Genomic DNA, 20,448 nt, shown 5'->3' with positions numbered 1-20,448 from the left:
TCTCTATATTGTCTTCCTCATCCCTCCTAGAATTAGTCCTAGTATTTGCCATAACCTGAAATGTCATAGGGCATACATTAGAAGAAGGATCTAGTAGAACTAAACTTCTGTGGCACGACTTAGAGAATGAATAAGTGAGATTTCTTAAACATCAATAACCTCCTATTCATAAATGTGGTGCGCTTCACATTTATGAACAATACTCTACTAGACGTGGTTTGCGACAATCCTAGAATCATTCTAAACCTTGTGCTCTGATTACCAAGTTTGTCATGACCTAGGGGTATCGTCTAGATGTAACATGACCTACTTGACCCCGAAGGGGTCTCATACAACCCTTAGAATAATAATGATATAAGATACTAGAAAAGTAGGGGAAATTTAAAATATTTTAAACCATACAATCGAAAACATTTTCATAAAGCAAACGGGGGTCTTTTCTAACTCTTTGTCTCACACCATCTGTTAGACTCTTGAAATAAAAAAACTCTTGGGATACAGCCAATACAAAGTATAAAACATAATAAATGACATAATTAAAGTAATGGGTTCGTCCTCTAAGCTACTCACCAATTCTTCAACTCTTCTTGCAACTTCTAAAAAAATATCGTCCAAAGAAAACTGAACTTTGAAACCTTACATTTGATTAGAATGTAGGCAATATGTGTTAGTACAAAATTTACCAAGTATGAAATCTAGCACAACATCATAAGAGCATCTCAAAATGGTTAGTCAACAAAATACATAAGCAAAAGATATAACAACATAATCATAAGCATATTATTTAACATAAGCATCATATAATCATAAGTCAACATAAGACATATTTAATGAGCGTAGGAGATACATCATAATCATAATAAGCCAATTCATCATCATAAGCATCATATAATCATAATTGAGTATTAGTCATCCATTCCATAATAGCCCCATTCTAAAGTAACCTCAAAAGCATGTAAGTACAAAGCAAGAATAGCATCCCATAATACCACCAAATCCATGTACCCCTTCTTGGTCATTTCTTTATCATGGTTCATATACATGGTCTTAATCTTTAAGCTTTTCTACCATAATGGTGCCATACTTCTAGGTAACCTCAAAGCACATTTGTGCAATGCATGAAAGGCATCCCATACTACCCTTCACACCAAGCATAACCTTGAAGTCCTCTTAGTCATATTCGCCCTCCCTTGACCTCATTATTAGATTAATTCTCATAATTAAGGGAATATCTCCCCTTTAGTCAATTATATCAAGGAAGGCAACTATGGCACCATCCTATGTCAACTCATTCTCTTTAGTAACCTTAAGTCATACTTGTGCAATGTAATCTTAGAATCCCATAATACTAATCAAGCTAAGTACCACTTTTAGGTCTTCTTACTAATACTTCTTTGTTTGGAACCTAGTTCCTCTCTTTATCTTTAGAACACTATGAGGTACTCTCTTAAGCACATCTTAGTTCATTATAGCTTAAACCTTATGAGATACTACTTCTAGTATGTCTAAGTTCATTCTTCCCATGGACCCTAGGAGATATTATCTTAAGCATGTCTAAGTCCATTTACCTTCTTGAACACTATGAGTTAGTTCATTATGTAAGTCTTAGTTCATTATGCTTTGAACCTTATGAGATGCTTCTCAAGCATGTCTAAGTTTTAGGAAACTTGACTCAACAATGTGAAGGATCCCATCTCCTTAGACCTAACTTTGGTATAACCCAAACTCTACTATCTAACAATTCCCCTTTAACTTGGATAGTCCTCACATCAACCAGGTGCGTTTCTCTTTTCTATTTGGAGCCCGAACCCTCTTTTGTGTGACACTCCATATCATTGTCAATATCCACTTGGAACCAAACATACACCCAATATTTACTTGTTAAGCCTTGATTAACACTCATCTCTCATGGAAGTATGTCCTTGACAATCAATCCATGCTCAAGTAATTCAATCACTTTCATCTAACAAGAATATATAGGTAAGGTTTGGTGAGTATAGGCCTTTCACCACAATTCAACCAATTAGACTTCTATTCTCTTTTAGACTTTACTCTCAAAGCCTTACATCAATAATTATTAACATTAAATTTACCTTAAATCCCTAGCTATCATGATCACCAACCTTACTTTAAGATTTCTTTTTAAATCTCTTTTTTATACCTAGATTTCAAGGTATTTTGTTCACATTTTTCATTATTAGGTGATTCTAGTTGCAATTTACCATAAAGGTTCCAATTCACCTTTACATGTCAAGATCAATCATATTCAATTAGGCTAAGCTCAATTCATGATTATGTCTTCCTAAACTTAAACTATTATTATTGACATTGATTCAAGAAGGTCACTCATGAACCATCAATTTCACCTCTAATGGTATCAACCCACAAATATCGTATTCATCAATTGAGACTAAGGTTTACCATATAAATCATAGGAATTCATCATAATATCACTAAAAATCTAAATCATTCATTATTAGGTTTTATACACTAGATTGGAATCAATACCCACACCCTACCCTCAATGTAAGAAGAACCCTAGTTAGAATTGGGTGTTTGATCCACAATTGGGGAATTATTAAGGGGGCTCTAGGTTGGAAGGACCCATAGATGAAAAGCTAAACATACCTTAATCAATGCTCTAGCACAAGCCTTTAGCAACGGAGCCTTTATTCTTGACCTTAACTTCAAGCCCTAGCTTCTTCTTCAATGGGGTTTTCTAGAGAGAGAAATATTTGAGAGGAGACTTGGTAGAGTCATGATTGATCCGGATGGATCATCGTAAGTTTGTTTTGTTATCTATTTGTTATTTTATTTTGTTTACTTCTTATACTTTAATATATTATCCATGAACTAACATATTTATTATGTGTTTTGCAGGTGGCAACGTGTAAAGGACGTTGCTCGGGCTTTAAAAGACTGTGTTAGAAGACTTTATACACATGCTTATCACTCGTGGAGTGGGATTCCCAACAGTATATGTCATGTGATGTTTAATGAATTTGAGGTATATACTTTTTTGTTAAGATTAGTATACTTTACTTTTTTTTTACTATCAATATAATTAACGCTATTCAATTTCTTTTCAGACTGTGTACTTGAGAGTCGAGGTACAATTTGATCATTATGACCACATTTGAGAAGAGGGCATCCGCCAGACTGTCTAGTTGGCTAAAGAAAGTTTGGGATATTGATCAACGTCTGGATTGGATGTTGTCTCATATTTTAGATGAATTGTGTCTGTATTGGAACACATATAAGTTTAAGGCAATGTTAGGACAAGCCAAAAAAGCTAGAGGCAGTCTTAAGGGTGGCTCGCTGCATGCCGGAGGTACAAAGACCGTTGGAACAATTGCAAGAGAGATGGTAAGTTTTAATTCAAACTTGAAAATAAATAATTAGTTGATTCATATATATCATTATGAAATTCAATTTTTATATATAAGAAAAACAATTGGGGCACACTCCCATTGGACCGGGAGTTTTCAAGAAGACTCATGTTAGGAAGAAAGAAAATGAGTCGGATCCGAATGTGTGGGTGAAGGAAAGGACGAAACAAAATTTTGTAAGACATTTATATGAATAATATATATTAATAGTGAATATATTTATGATACGTATATATATTAATGTCAATTTTTATATTTAATATGCAAAACGTGTTTCATCAGTACGTCGTTGAGAATCTAGAAAGTTCGGTCCAAATGACACTTGAATTGTCCACCCAAATTTGGACAAAAAAAGTTGTAGGGTGACACACAAAGGTAGAGTATATGTTCTAGGCTCTCGAAATGATGTAAGACGACTCCAGTCAAGCTTACGAGATATTGGATCATCACATCAAGCCGAGGCACTTAAAGGTGTTCAAATTGTTGTTATCTCAGCTCAAATAGCACAACATACATCAGCATTGGCAGAGTCGAAGTAGTGAAGAGTAGCTGAACAACAAAGCATGAATGAGACCATTCAGCAAATCAAAGAACAAGTGTTGAACCTCGCTCGTCAACCTACTATTTTGGCTCTTGAGGAGACCGACGACAACAGTGAGGAGGAGGAGGATTTTGTAGATGTCACTCCCTAGTTTAGGTCTCTTTTAATTTATGAACTTTTTGAAATTTTTAAATGAATTGTAAAAGACTTTATAAGTCTTTAAATTGTGATTTAGATACTTTTGAATGTTAATTTAACTTTGTTGTTTAATGTTTTGTGTAGCTTGTTTATAATGTTGTGTTTGATTGGGCTGAATTGAAGTGAGTTACATCCGGAGATGGGCAGCAGAAACTCTACTTTAAAAAAATGGCAGAAAAAGCGACGGACATGGTGATTTTGTTCGTCGCTTTTCTGGGTTTTATTTTTTAAAAAACCCATAAAAGTGACGAACAATATCCTTTAGTCCGTCGCTCTTCTGGATTTCTCAAAAAAATAATTTCCAGAAAAGCGACGGATAGGGTCCTTTAATCCGTCGCTATTCTGGGATTTTCAAATATTAAATATCCAGAAAAGTGACGGACTGTATCGCCTTTAGAAAATTCAATTAAAAGAAGCGACGGAGTGTCGCTTTTATTTAAAAAAATCATAAAGCGACGCAGTCCATCGCATTTTGAAAAGCGACAAACATGACCGCGTCACCTTTCCATCGATTTTGACCAAAAAACGACACAGTCCGTCACTTTTGGCCGTCATTTTTCGGCAGTTTTTTAGTAGTGAATCCAAATTTGGGAATGAGCATGAAAAATCCAAAAAGTATGAATAAAGAGAAGGGAAGATTGAGGAAGAAGTTATTCTTGAACCAAATAAGTTTCCTTGAAAAAAGTTCTTATCAATGATCCATCTTGATCTAATAATCTATATCATATTAATTATTTATCTTCAATAATTTGGAAATCCTATCAAACACTGTAAAATAATTAAAGGATTCTCAGTTCAAATCAAAGTTATCTATGTTTGTTTTAACATATCTTCAATCTTCATACATCTCTATCCCCTTCTCTATTGGTATCATTTTCTCCACCATTCTTCTCATTAGCCCTTTTCTTCCAAAACATCATATGTAAACCTCTTCTCTCCAAAATCTTCTCAATTTCTTCAATAGGAAGCCCCTTAGTTTCTGGATCACAAATCAGGACAAAAAGCAAGGCTACAACAGAGATGACTCCAAATACAAGGAAAGTCCATGATGTTCCAATGGCATGTGTCAATGACAAAAAGGATTGTGCTACAATAAGGTTTGAAATCCAGTTTGCTGTTGCAGCTATTCCTCCACAAACCCCTCGAAATCTTAAAGGGTATATCTCCGAGTTAACAATCCATGGAACGGTACCCATTCCCGGAGAGAAGAAAAGGATGTACAACGCTAGCCCGAGTAGGGCTAGCCATCCATATCTACTAGGGCATCCTCTTGAGTACCATAAACTATCTTGATCATGACAAGAATCCTTAATTCTATCATTAGACATGAGGCATGCCCCAGGTAGCAACTACAAAAAGAAAAAATTAAAACAAACTTGTGTAATTTTACACTGTATTGAATATGCAAGATTTTTAGCATATACATTTCGTTTATGGAAATGTCCATGTTTCACTTGACACGCCCCTTAAAAAAGTAATTAATAAATTGATAAGCTAATGACATCAACCTTTAATTACTCTCTTCGTTTCAAAAAGAATATTCTAGTTTGACTTGAAAGAAGTTTAAGAAAAGAAAGAAGAATTTTAAATTTTATGGTTCTCAATTAAAATTATATCAAATGTACCAAAATGTCTTTTGATCTTATAGTGTTAAACATGTCATGTGGAAAGTTAAAATTAAAGTATTGTCAAAAAAAGAAAGGGGACAATCTTTTTTAAATAGACTAAAAAGGAAATGAGACAATGTTTTTTGAAACAAAGGGAGTAGAATATGTTCCTTGTTTTTGAAAATGAATAGTACTTGAGGATAAAATAGGTAACAAAAGATTAATTATTTCTTGATTTTTCAAACTTGACAAATAAAAATAAATATCTATTTTCAGTACAAGTAGCATATTAGGGACATTATTACCTTATTTTGAGGTGAAGCACAGAAGCCACAACTAGGAGAAGCTTTAAGACACCTAGTACAATCCCAAGAACTAGCAGAAGCAGCATCATGGTAAGCAGGACAAGTGAAATTTGCTGCAAAGCGAGATGTCTCAGCTATACCAACTGCTGGTGAAGTTGAAGTAGCCTCATGGAACACTGCTGATAGAAACCCCAGAGAAATCACAACACCGCACAAGCTGATTACAAGAAGCTTCTTCCTTCCAGTCCTATCTATAAAATATATGCTCACAATGGAGCCAAAAGCGTTTAGCCCCGCTGTAACAAGTGATAGAAGGAGAGCTGTCTGGTTCGAGGCAATTCCAGCTAGCTGAATGATAGTAGAACTGTAATACATGACAGTGTTTATGCCTACAAATTGTTGGAAGATTTGAAGACCAACTCCAGCTATTAGTCCACGACGAACTGTTTTCGTCTGGCATAGTTTGAAGAGATTGATGTTTTCAGATACTTTGTTTTCTTCAATTTCATTGTCTACTGATTCTTTAAGAGCTTGAATTTCGACCTCAACTTGTTCAGATGAATATATATTCCTTAGTATTGTCTTAGCTTCCTCTTGCCTTCCCTGTTTTAATCAAGAAAACATTGTAATTAGTGGAATACTAGTTAAATATTAATCGAATTTAACTAGCATAATTTGCAAAATAAGCGGACGATCTGCTACAACAATTAAATAACACTAGAAGTGTTAAAAGAAGTGTAGAAACAACTCGTATTAACCTTGCGATAAAGCCAACGAGGCGATTCTGGAAGAAGAAGCATTAATATAAACTGAAGGAGGGCTGGCAATCCTGCTACACCAAGCATCCATCTCCAGGTGCCTGGTGCCTACAGTAAAAACAAGCTTCAATTAACATCATGATTCATGTGCATGGTTTTACGCCTTAAACGCCAGAACAGTTACTAATAAGTTTCTTCGAAATGCTTAAAGTGACTTATACAGAACACTCGTCCTCGCACGAGATATCTTTTACTAAATAGATTCAACATATGAAAGAAGTAAACACAACTGAGAAGTTAAAAGGGGTTTAACGTCTCTCTCTATATATGTATGTATGTATATATATATATATATATATATATATATATAAAAGAAAAATTTTATCAATGTATAAGCAGTGCAGTTTCTAGTAAAGAAGATGAACCCCCTTGGCCCTACTTGGGTCGGAACAAGTATACATACCTTGGTGAAAGCAAGGTTAATAAGATAGGATAAGAATTGTCCAGCAGTGATGAGAAATCCATTGGTACTAACAAGGGCACCTCTAATTTTAGCAGGAGAAGCCTCTGATATGTATAAAGGAGCAGTCATTGATGCCATACCAACACCAAATCCAACAAAGACTCTACCAAGTATGAGGAGTGCTGAATTTATTGCTGATGCCATAATCACAGCTCCAACAAAGAAGAGGAAATCAGCAATGAGTATAGCACTTTTCCTCCCAAATTTGTCATTAAGCCAACCGCCAATTGCTGCACCTATAATTGCTCCAGCAACTGCCATGCTCACTATACATTCCTACAAGCCATTAACAAATCAAATAGGCTTAAGTCATTGACAAACCTTTAAAGTTGTCTGCAAAATTTATTTAGACACCTTGACTAGAACTTATACCTATTAAAATCTTTAAAGTTGTCAGCATAGTTTATTTAGACACTTTAACTAAAACTTATACCTGTTGAACACCTAAATTGTTCAAAACATATACCTATTAAACACAAAACGTTCATGTGACAATATCAGTGTACTTCACGTAGTATTAGCGCGTGAATAGGTTCCAAAAAGTATTTTATTTTTTAAAAACTTGTACAGTTCTTTTTTCTTTTATTGACATTGGACTTTAAAATAACTAAAATTTATTTAAAATTAATTTCTTAATAAACAAAGAAATCAACCCCGCCTCCTTATTCCAGTCATCACCTTCTGTTGAATCCATCCCATTGTTTTAGTCAACTTTAGCTATTTAATTGGTACAAGCAATTGTTAAAAATGAATAGTAATTGGAGTTGAAAAGAAAAGATTTGGTAGTTGGCAAATTGGTAAGATTTGTAACCATTTTTGACTTTGCTATGTTTACATATGTCATTAGTGACATAGGTATGGTTTTATCCTTCTATAAATAGAGCATTCTTGCTCATTTGTAGAACACACCAAGTTAGAGAAAAAAACCATTTTGAGAGCAAAGTGAGGTATTCCATAGACTATACAAGAAAATAGTCTGTGAAGAAAAATAGAGTGTGAGCGATATTTTAGTAAGACGGAAACCAAAAGAGTGTTGTTCCTTTTGAGTGTGTAGTAGTCACTTTGAGTATTGTATTCGTGACTACACAGTGTAAAATTCCTTACTATAGTAATATCAATTGCTCCTCTTAGTCCGTGGTTTTTTCCCTTATTCAGAAGGGTTTCCACGTAAAATTCTTGGTGTCGTTATTTTCCCATTTTATTTCCATTACTTTTACCATATATATTTTTGTGCTTGTCCGCGTTTTCCCAACAAACTGGTATCAGAGCCAAGGTTTTATCTGAGTATGCTCTGTGGTTGCAGCACAGTCTGAACTTCCACATCAGAAAAGATTTACTTTGATTTGCGATAACTATATTTTTTGGGGAAAACAATGGAAGCCAACACAAGTAGAATGGTTACTTTGAATGGTGTTAATTATGCCATTTGGAAGGGGAAAATGGAAGATCTGCTTTATGTTAAGAATTTTTACAAACCAGTATTTACCACTGTAAAGCCTGATAATAAAACAGATGAAGAGTGGAATCTGTTGCATAGACAGGTCTGTGGATTCATTAGGCAATGGGTCGACGATAATGTGTTGAACCATATTTCTGGGGAAACACATGCTCGAACCCTATGGGAGCATCTTGAAAGTTTGTATGCTCGAAAGACTGGCAACAACAAAATGTTCTTAATAAAGCAGATGTTGAGTTTGAAGTATCATGATGGTTCTCCGATGACAGACCATCTGAATAATTTTCAGGGGATAATGAACCAATTATCTGCTATGGGCATCAAATTTGATGAAGAAATTCAAGGCTTGCTTCTACTTGGTTCCCTACCAGATTCATGGGAAACATTTAGAACGTCATTGTCAAATTCTGCTCCGGATGGTGTGATCTCTATGGATTCCGCCAAGAGTAGTGTCTTGAACGAAGAGATGAGAAGAAAAACTCAAGGTTCCTCTTCGTCGGATGTCCTGATAACTGGCCCCAGGGGGAGAAATAAAACTCGTGGTTCTCAGCATAGAGAACAAAATAGGAGCAAATCCAAAGGCAGACTTAAGGATATTGAGTGCTATCATTGTGGCATGAAAGGGCACACAAAGAAGTTCTGCAGGAAGTTGAAGAGGGAGAACAAAAACAAAGAGGAAACTAAAGAAGATGGCAATGAAAATTGCCTAGCCACCGTCACCACCGAAGATCTTGTTACCGTTCTTGATGCAAACATGATAAATATTGCTTGTGATGAGTCAAGCTGGGTTGTGGACACTGGTGCCGCATCTCATGTGACATCAAGGAAGGATTTTTTCTCTTCCTACACTCCTGGTGATTTTGGAACCTTGAGTATGGGTAATGAGACTGTTTCTAGGGTGGTTGGTATTGGTACAATTTGTTTGGAAACTAGTGTTGGAACTAAACTAGTTTTGAACAATGTGAAACATGCTCCTGATGTTCGTCTGCACCTAATTTCTGTTGGTGTTTTAGATGATGAAGGATATGTTAGTACCAACGGTGATGGAAAATGGAAGCTCATTAAGGGTTCCTTGGTTGTGGCTCGTGGTAACAAACGTCGTGGTCTATACTGGACTACGGCCTCTGCTTGTGTTGATATGGTGAATGCGGTTGAGAGCGATAGCTCTTCAACATTATGGCACAAGAGGCTTAGCCACATTAGCGAGAAAGGACTTAATGTTCTAGCCAAGAAGAAATTATTGTCAAATTTCCAAAGTGCTAAATTAGAAAAATGTGAGCACTGCTTGGCTGGTAAACAAAATAGAGTTTCCTTTAAGTCCTACCCTCCTTCGAGAAAGACAGAGTTGCTTGAGTTAGTGCACTCTGATTTATGTGGTCCAATGAAGACAAAGACATTGGGTGGTGCACTTTACTTTGTCACTTTCATTGATGATTGCTCGAGAAAACTTTGGGTCTATGTCTTGAAGACTAAAGACCAAGTGTTAGGTGTCTTTAAGCAGTTTCAGGCTTCAGTTGAAAGAGAAACTGGAAAGAAAGTGAAATGTATTCGTACTGATAATGGTGGTGAATATTGTGGACCATTTGACGAATACTGCAAGCATCAAGGTATTAGACACCAGAAGACTCCTCCCAAGACTCCTCAGCTTAATGGTTTGGCTGAGAGGATGAACAGGACCTTGATGGAAAGAGTTAGATGTTTGCTTTCTGAAGCAAAGTTGCCAAACTCATTTTGGGGTGAGGCTTTATTGACCGCTGCACATGTTATTAATCTATCTCCTGCTGTTGCTTTGCAAAGTGATGTACCAAATAGTGTTTGGTATGGAAAGGATGTTTCCTATGACCATTTGAGAGTATTTGGTTGCAAAGCTTTTGTACATGTGCCGAAAGATGAGAGGTCAAAGTTAGATGCCAAGACAAGGCAATGCATCTTCATTGGATATGGCCTAGATGAATTTGGTTACAGGCTATATGATCCAATTGAAAAGAAACTTGTGAGAAGCCGTGATATTATTTTCATGGAGAATCAAACAATTGAAGATATTGACAAAGCGGAGAAGGTAGAATCTTCAAGTTTTGATGGTATAGTTCATCATGATGAAGTTCCTCACACAAGTGTGCATGATGTTGTTGGGTTTGATAATCATGGTGACGCCCAGAATCATGTATCGAATCAACATGTTGATGTTGATAATAACAATGATATTGTTATTGATGATCCTGTTGCTCATGAAGTTGTGGACGAATCAAATATTCCGCTTCGGAGGTCCACAAGACAGCGGTTTCCTTCCTCCCGTTATTCACCCAATGAGTATGTGTTACTCACTGACGGGGGAGAACCTGAATGTTATGAGGAGGCCATGGAAGATGAGCACAAGAATCAATGGATTGAAGCCATGCAAGACGAGATGAAGTCTTTGCATGAGAACCACACTTATGAGTTGGTAAAATTGCCCAAGGGCATGAGAGCTTTGAAGAACAAGTGGGTGTTCAAAGTTAAAGTTGAAGAACACAACTTGAAGCCCAGGTACAAAGCTAGATTGGTTGTTAAGGGATTCGGTCAAAGGAAAGGTATTGACTTTGACGAAATATTTTCTCCTGTTGTGAAAATGTCCTCGATTCGCACAGTTCTAGGTTTGGCTGCTAGTCTTAATTTAGAGATTGAGCAGATGGATGTGAAGACGGCTTTCCTTCACGGTGACCTAGAAGAAGAGATTTATATGGAACAACCTGAGGGCTTCAAAGTAGATGGTAAAGAAAATTTTGTATGCAAACTCAAAAAGAGTCTCTATGGCCTAAAACAAGCTCCCAGACAGTGGTACAAAAAGTTTGAATCTGTTATGGGGGAGCAAGGCTATAAGAAGACTTCTTCAGATCATTGCGTATTTGTACAAAAATTTTCTGACAAAGATTTTATCATCCTTTTGTTGTATGTGGATGATATGTTGATTGTGGGCAAGAATACTTCCAAGATTGACGAGCTGAAGAAAGAGTTGTGTAAGTCTTTTTCTATGAAAGACTTGGGTCATGCCAAGCAAATTTGGGGCATGAGAATTACTCGTCTTAGAGATAAAAGGAAGATTTATTTGTCCCAGAAGAAGTACATTGAACGCGTATTGGAGCGCTTCAATATGAAGAATGCGAAGCCTGTGAGTATACCTCTTGCTGGTCATATGAAGTTGAGCAAGAAGATGTGTCCTACAGCTAGGGAGGAAAAAGAGAACATGGCCAAAGTTCCATATTCCTCCGTTGTCGGAAGTCTAATGTATGCAATGGTGTGCACTAGACCTGATATTGCTCACGCAGTTGGTGTTGTCAGTAGATTTCTCGAAAATCCGGGAAAAGAGCATTGGGAAGCTGTGAAATGGATACTCAGGTATCTTAGAGGAAGCTCAGATGAATGCTTGTGTTTTGGAGCATCAAATCCAATCTTGAAAGGCTATACAGATTCTGATATGGCAGGTGACCTTGATAACAGAAAATCCACTACTGGATATTTGTTTACTTTTTCAGGGGGAGCTATATCATGGCAGTCAAAGTTGCAGAAATGTGTTGCACTATCTACAACTGAAGCTGAGTATATTGCGGCTACTGAAGCCGGCAAGGAGATGATATGGCTAAAGCGATTTCTTCAAGAGCTTGGTTTGAATCAGATGGAGTATATTGTCTATTGTGACAGCCAGAGTGCAATAGACTTGAGCAAGAACTCCATGTACCATGCAAGAACAAAACACATTGACGTCAGATATCATTGGATTCGTGAGAAAGTGGAGAATGAATCATTTCACGTCAAAAAGATTCACACAAGTGAAAATCGTGCAGATATGCTGACCAAGATGATACCAAAAGACAAGTTCGAGTTATGGAAAGAACTTGTGGGTATGAGCTCTCTCTAAAGAAGTTGAAGATACCTTCTTCCAGTAAATGGGACTGGAGGGGGAGATTTGTTGAATCCATCCCATTGTTTTAGTCAACTTTAGCTATTCAATTGGTACAAGCAATTGTTAAAAATGAATAGTAATTGGAGTTGAAAAGAAAAGATTTGGTAGTTGGCAACTTGGTAAGATTTGCAACCATTTTTGACTTTGCTATGTTTACATATGTCATTAGTGACATAGGTATGGTTTTATCCTTCTATAAATAGAGCATTCTTGCTCATTTGTAGAACACACCAAGTTAGAGAAAAAAACCATTTTGAGAGCAAAGTGAGGTATTCCATAGACTATACAAGAAAATAGTCTGTGAAAAAAAAATAAAGTGTGAGCCATATTTTAGTAAGACGGAAACCAAAAGAGTGTTGTTCTTTTTGAGTGTGTAGTAGTCACTTTGAGTGTTGTATTCGTGACTACACAGTGTAAAATTCCTTACTATAGTAATATCAGTTGCTCCTCTTGGCCCGTGGTTTTTCCCTTATTCAGAAGGGTTTCCACGTAAAATTCTTGGTGTCGTTATTTTCCCATTTTATTTGCATTACTCTTACCATATATATTTTTGTGCTTGTCCGCGTTTTTCCAACACCTTCTTCCTCAAACTCCAAACTCTCTGCTCTTCTTTTTCTTTTCTTTTTTATATCGCTTCTTTTAATTCTCTCTCTCTCTATATATATATATATACACACACACGAATTGATGTGTTTTTCAAAAAAAAAGAATTTGAATCTACGAATTGATGTGATTTTGCGAAAAAAAGAATTGAATCTATGAATTGATGTGATTTTGCGATAAGAAAGAAAAATTTCAGACATTTTAGTTAAAAAGTTAGCCGGCCTCCGTTCATATCTATTTCTGGTCACAAGCATACATCACCACTTCAAATTAAAATGTAAACTAATTAAGCTTATTAAAAATGGTATCATGAAATTCCATATAATTAAAATTGATAGTTAACAAGAAAGGAAGAGTTCTTCAACTTCAAAAACACCGGTTACGAAATTCAGAAAAAATATGTCAGGTAACTCCATTTTTTCCTGTCATGATAATAAAAATTCAAAATTTTAAGACGAAACCTTTTTCATCTTCCTCGTACCAAAACTAGATGGAGAGATTAGAATTACAATAGAAAAATCGTTTGAGGGAGGTGTCTTGTAGGAAAGTGGGGGAAGATTTGGATCAACTGGAGAGAAAAAAAAATGAGGGGTCGCGGTGGGGTGGATGGGTATATCTTTTAGAAGATTTTTTTTATTTCTTTTAGTTACCTAAATAGACTAAAATAATTATTTTTTAGAAATTCATTTTTAAAATAAATTTTTGGAACCAAATGTCACATATTAACATTTAATTCATCAATGTGTCATGTCAGAGCGTAGTACACACATCCTATTTTCGGCTGAATGTAAAAAAATGTCAAATAGGCATCACTTTTAAGGAGGATAGGTGTTCAATAGATACGAACCTTAGTTGAGGTGTTTAAACGAATTATGCGGACAATTTTAAGGGATCGTAGATGATTTAAGCCAATTAATAAATGCATAACACGTGTTATTTTGTTTAGAGATATTTCGAGTTCGAACCTGAAACTTCTTCATTCAGATGGACACCCAATACCACTGCGTCAAATGCATAGCTTTTGTCTAGGGTGTCCAACTTTAAATATATATATATTATTTAAATGTACAATTTAACACACACAGAGAGCACGCGCACGCCGCACGCGCACACTTACACAACACACACAACACACACATACCCGGCCGCCCGCATGCGTATATAGATGCAGCATAAAGTGAGTCCAATCGGACACCCTGGGGTGGCTGTGGTCACGCCACTCAATGTGGTGATTGAGACTAGTGCAACCATTACAAAACTGATTATGATATAAGAAGTATTTGTATCGTGTGCTTGCTGTTGAGAGAATAATTCAAAAAACTATTTTTTTCAACTATCACTATAATTTATTTACTGCTAAAAAAATAAATATTTTTCTCCATATATATATGCTGTCAATTTTTTATTGAATGGATATAATAAAATGTAAAAATGCCAATGTTTTTTCTCTAAGTAGATGTGAACACAAATAGAACCAAAGCTAAAATTTGTGGGGAGAGTTAAAGAGGGTGTAATTTAGGAAAACATCAGATAAATTTAAATACTCGATGAAATGATTATTTTTTTTTTTTGGAAAAAAACATGTGAAGGTATAAAATTAGGAATCTACATGATTCAAGGTTGTTCCAATCAAATTCTAGTGGAAGTCAAAGGAGTGGGTCCCGCCAACGACGTGACTTGTGGCATGTGTAGTCAATTATTTTGCAGAGTGGAAAAAGCCAAACAAAAACAGCTTTTCGGATATGGTACACATGACATGGGCCTAAACTCACAGCTTTAAATGATAGAATTAATCTAATTTAGGGAATGGTCCCCAAAAATAACCAAAAACTTATCTAAAACCATTAAAAAAAATTATTTTATTCATAATAAGCAACAATAGGTACTTCCTAGCTCCAGTCAGTTTTATGTGGTTTTGTTTAACTATTTTTAAAACCATGTTAAAACAAATTTGTACTCCAGTCAGTTTTATGTGGTTTTGTTTAACTATTTTAACCATGTTAAAACAAATTTGTACTCTTTTTCAATTTATACAAAGGTATTTAACGGGGATACAAAACTTGAAACAAAAAATGTTATTTAAACTTGAAATTTAGAATAAGCTATTAAATTTTTTTTGTGACTACAAATCTTTTATCAGTGGAAAAGGTTGTTTGAAGATAATTGTTATTAATACATATGATAAAGATACTAATTTTTTGAAACTAACTAAAAAAAAAAGTTACACTCACAAATTAAAACAAAGTAATAGTATAATCAACATTTGTGTGATTATTAATGATAAATAAAAATTTTAAATTATATTTTTTTTAAATAAAAGAATTTAAAAATCTTTAAAAATAAATAAGGATAATAGTTGTCATGTGCAAACAAACCTGTAAGAGGGTGTTTCTATCAACATCCTTGAAGTCATCTCTAATGTAAAGTAGAGCTCCTGATATAACTCCTATACAACATCATTCAATAATTAAACTACATAACATTGGTCAAAATTATGATATCACTCCTATACAACATCATTCAATAATTAAACTATATAATATTGGTCAAAATTATTTTATGTACACTTCTTTCTGATATAGTATTTATTTATTATTTTGAATAGCATTAGTCAGAGTTATGATAGACATGAAAGGGTGTATATATATATTAAACTTTTAATATGTAATTTTACTTTTTTACATTTTGATATATTTTAATTAAAATTGTGGCTATGCCTCTATTTCTTTTACTAGGAGCATAGCTATGATGGTGTTAACTTTTGCCTGAAAATTAAATCATACATAAATAAAATAATATATTAAGTGATTAAATAATATATTTTTAATATATCAAAGTGTTGTAGATTAGAAGTGTTTGTGTAGGCATTTTGTAGTAGAATTTTTGACTCCGTTAGTATCTAGTATCTGAATTAATTTTGTAAATAGGAGAGTGGGGTACCTGTATCATAGCCAAATAGAAGGCCACCAATTCCAGCAGAAAAAGCAAGACGAAGAACATAAGTATTCTTCCATGAAAGAGCTAAACATTCTTTAAAAGTTGTTCCCTCAGCTACTACTCCTTCCATCTCCACTCAACTTTTTTAATTTCAATTTAATTAAACACAAACAAGTGGAAAAAAATAGGAAACTAGAAAGTAGTAGAAGAAGATAAATTAATAATAAAGCTACTTAAGTAGGGGCTTTTAGCAACATGGAAAATGGAAATATTATAATTATGTGCAAGAGATAACCTAACAAGAGAATTTTCTAAAGATTTATAGAGGACAAAGAAAAACGTGCGACATAAAATAGAGGAAGACAAAATTACGTAATATATTAGAAAAGCTAAAAGAGGAGTGGGGAGAAGTGGGGGTTAAAATAGACAAGTTTAATATTTAAATTTTACTAATTCATTTACTATAATTTTTAGTATTGAAATTATGTTCGATTATTTGATTCATTTTGTTTGATAATTAGGTTTTTTAAGAGTAAATTACAAAAATTACATACTTGTATAGTAAAATTATAATTTATTTCTTAAAAGATTATAATTATAAAAAATTTTTAAACGGAGACAATAATATAAACGTTGATATATTAAAAAGAGCGTCAAATACATTAGTGGTCAAAATTAAAGCGATGATACATTAAAAAGAGGGTCGCATACATTAATGGAGGTCCGAATACATTAAGGGCAAAAGATCAAAACCCTGATATATTAAAAAATGAGTCAAATACATGCGCTGACACATTAAAAAGTGGGTGGAATATATTAATAAATGATTAGATACAATAATGACATTTTTTATTTAGGAGAAAAATGACGAATTTTGAATTTGAAGATTTAGGAAACTCATAGGGGGTAATTGTAATAAGTTAATTAAAAGGTGAAATTTGTGTAATTATTCCTTTCAAAAATGATATTATTCTGTTTGTTCAATTTTTCAATTACAACTTTCCACATAAATTATGATATATTTAAAACTACAAGCATTAAACTACATTTTGATATGCTTGACTCATTTTTAATTTAATGCCATAAGATTTAAAATTTTCTTTTCTTAAACTTCATTCCTAGGTTTGTTTTTTAATGTTACTCCAAGTTACAATAATTCAATTCAAGTTATTTTCAAGAAAATATAACAGTAACAAATTATCTAACTTTTGTCAAATAAGTAATTTCCAGAAATTATAGGAAAATATTTTCCGCTGGAAAATTGATCTCTTTGACAAGTCACTATATATCTAGAAGACGTCTTTGATAAGTGACTTGTTCTCCACTTAACCAATGTATGCTCTGGTGTGTAAGGATGATCCACAGTAACGAGATAAGGCATAAATTAAACAGCTCATAACTAAGAGAATTTTGTTTGCGATAAATTTTAAAGTGGCAAAAAATAAATTATATTTACAAAAGAAATATAAAAAATATAATTCTATTAATTAAGATTGCACATACAATTCTGTTTCTATCTTGATTCTATTCTTCTAAATTTTATCTATGATTTGAGAGTTTTAATGACGTATTTTTTGAAGTAGGATGATTTAAATTTGATTTCTATATAAATATTTCATGACTAGTAAGGAATATTCGAAATCTTGATCTCTTTATAAAATTTTTGAGATCCAAATCAAAATAAACCAAATAAATTAAAAGGAAATAGATATATTTCAAATACTAGTAATCTAAATTAATATTTTTTATATTTAAATAAATTCAGGAAAAAGACAAAATTTTCGTCCTATACTTCTCTGAAAATCGGCTTCACTGATGACCTATTATATCTATTATATTATTGTTGAAATGTAATTAATATAACACAATGACCTATTATATCTACTATTGTTGAAAATTAATTAATATAACACAAAAGCTGAAATAAAAATAAAATTGAATATCCAAAAAAGGCCTGTTCAATTCTTAGTACTCCCACCATAATTCTAAAAATTCTTTCTAAATTTTGCTCAAATTCAATGATAGTGAATCTGTTAAAATGAGAAAGATATTTATAATTGATAAATATAGGAACAAATGAAAGAAATAAGTTGTTCGACGTGTTTCTTACAGATCGAATCTGACTTGGATAAGGAGAACGTCAACCTCGCGAACTAGAAGATATAAATTTGTGGAAGTATTATTTTTTCAACAAGCAACCAGTACAGAAAGTTTTCTTTTATAAAGGAGTTCGTAACCAAGTTGAAAAAGAAATTAACGTTCAATAATGTTTTCTTATTTAATTAAGGAAAAAAATTTCATAGAAGGCAGACTGTTTTGTTGTCTATTTAAGGACAAAGTCACGATAGGAAAAGGAGTCCTACATAGACAAGGTTTTCTTAATGCGACAAAGTTATGTTCTAGTTGAAGAAGGTGTTGAAGATGAGGTGAAGACAAGTTCTAGTTGAGCCAGGAGTTTCATACAAAAGAGGAGTCCTACATGAAATGGATTTCTAATTGAAATAGGTTTTGTATTCATGTCCAAATTTATAAATAAGGCGATAGTTTCGATAGAGAAAAATTGTGCACTTACATAGAGAGAAGATCAAAACACCATCAAGAGACTTGAGGGAGTTTTGAGATTTATTGGGAGTGTTGCAATTTTTAAGAAAAAATTGTAAAATTATAATTAAGAGTTTTGATTACAATATGAGTTTTCTAAATAGGAGTTGTTAGACAAGTTGTAGAATTTGAAGAACATTAGAAGATATAAAATCGGGGGTCTTGTGTCTTTGGGTAGCTAGAAATTAGAGTTTATAATTTCTTAGCTAGGAATTAGAGTTTATAATTCCTTAGGTTACAGAGCTTTGTAATCGTTGTATTGTTTGAAGTTTATAATATAACACAAAGTGTTGTTCGAATTGATTATGGTTAAGTTTCAAAGACACAGAAACATATTGTCTGTACGTGTTCCTTTGAAGTATTCAGGAGGGTAGAATTCCAACAAAATCTAACACCAATTTTTCAGTTGTCCAACCAAGGTTTTATTTTTACAAATAAATATTGATGATTGAATTGTTCTTATTTTCATGTCTGGTGGTGAAAGTGGTGTTAGTTTTATGACCCACTCACATTAATATTATTTTGATTTAATATTTAATTACTAACTAAATTCTAATTCTAATTGGATAATTGGATCAGTGGAGAAATGGGGAAGTTACTTCAACTACCCATTAAGTCTTTCACTTTACTCATTACCTCTAACAACTATCCATTATCTCCACTACTCATCATGATGGAAAAGTGGGAATGATGTTAAAACACATTGTATTTAAAGGGTCCTCTCTACATCAAAGCTACACATAAAGTATAAGGCAAGAGAGAGAAACAACTTTCTAAAGAACCAAAAGAAAATAATTTTGCTCAATCAAGTCAAGAATTATAATGGCAAATTCGGGTATATATTCTTGACTGAAATATCACAGTATTAAATATATGTGAAAATCATATAGTTCTAAGATCCTGAATAATTGATAGGATTTCTAAATGTTAGATTGTTTATGTTTTCACAATCATTAAAAAAAATCATTATATGGTATCAAGAGCATGGTTTAAGAACTAGTGATTTTTCATAAAATTAATATTTTCCTTATTTGAATTAATAGGTAGTATTTAGTGAAATAATTATTCTCTATCATGATGTATTTTATTTTGAAATTATGCATATGAGATTAGTTAATCACCAAAGTGGTCTAATCTTTGAAGAATTAATTCAAAATAATAATGACTAAATGTATATTCAATTATCCGTTATTTTGATGCTTATAACTGATATAGCTTATGGACATATTGAAGTTTTTGGTTGTAAGATATTTAGGGATCACCCAAAGGTTGATGTAACGACCTGTTTAGTCGGTTTAAGCAGCAGATTTTATTTCTGGAAAAACTGTCTGAGTCGACGGAACCCACGACGGACCGTCATGGGCACGACGGGCCGTCGAGGGGGTCTCGTTCCAAAACACTTAGAATTCTGAAATTTGGGTACTGAAATCGACTCTCTGAACTTCGTGACGACATGGCAGGACGGACCGTCGTGGGCACGACGGACCGTCACAGACTCTTCAAGGAAATTGAGTCTCTGAACTTTGTGACGGAAGCAGCAGGACGGTCCGTCGCAGGCACGACGGGCCGTCACAGGCTGCGTAATCCCAG

General features: G+C 33.8%; 1 protein-coding gene across 2 annotated transcripts; it reads right to left on the bottom strand.

Moving 5' to 3' along the window:
- Nucleotides 1-4,777: 4,777 nt before the first annotated feature.
- On the bottom strand, nt 4,778-16,577 carry LOC107026954 (probable inositol transporter 2). 2 transcript variants are annotated; one of them, XM_015228096.2, is made up of 6 exons: nt 16,261-16,577; nt 15,696-15,766; nt 7,262-7,597; nt 6,799-6,906; nt 6,041-6,643; nt 4,778-5,477 (listed from the first exon to the last, which is right to left on the bottom strand). In XM_015228096.2, exons 1-6 carry the CDS (start codon nt 16,385-16,387, stop codon nt 4,968-4,970), a joined length of 1,755 nt encoding a protein of 584 aa, XP_015083582.1. In that variant the 5' UTR covers nt 16,388-16,577; the 3' UTR covers nt 4,778-4,967. The 2 variants fall into 2 exon arrangements, with proteins under 2 accessions (XP_015083582.1, XP_015083583.1); XM_015228097.2 differs by lacking the exons at nt 15,696-15,766; nt 16,261-16,577 and adding an exon at nt 13,782-13,910.
- Nucleotides 16,578-20,448: the final 3,871 nt, after the last annotated feature.

The sequence above is a fragment of the Solanum pennellii genome, chromosome 8 (assembly GCF_001406875.1).
Source record: "Solanum pennellii chromosome 8, SPENNV200".
NCBI classification, from domain to species: Eukaryota; Viridiplantae; Streptophyta; class Magnoliopsida; order Solanales; family Solanaceae; genus Solanum; species Solanum pennellii.
Note: the sequence above shows the minus strand (reverse complement) of the source record. Positions and strands in the feature narration are given on the sequence as shown.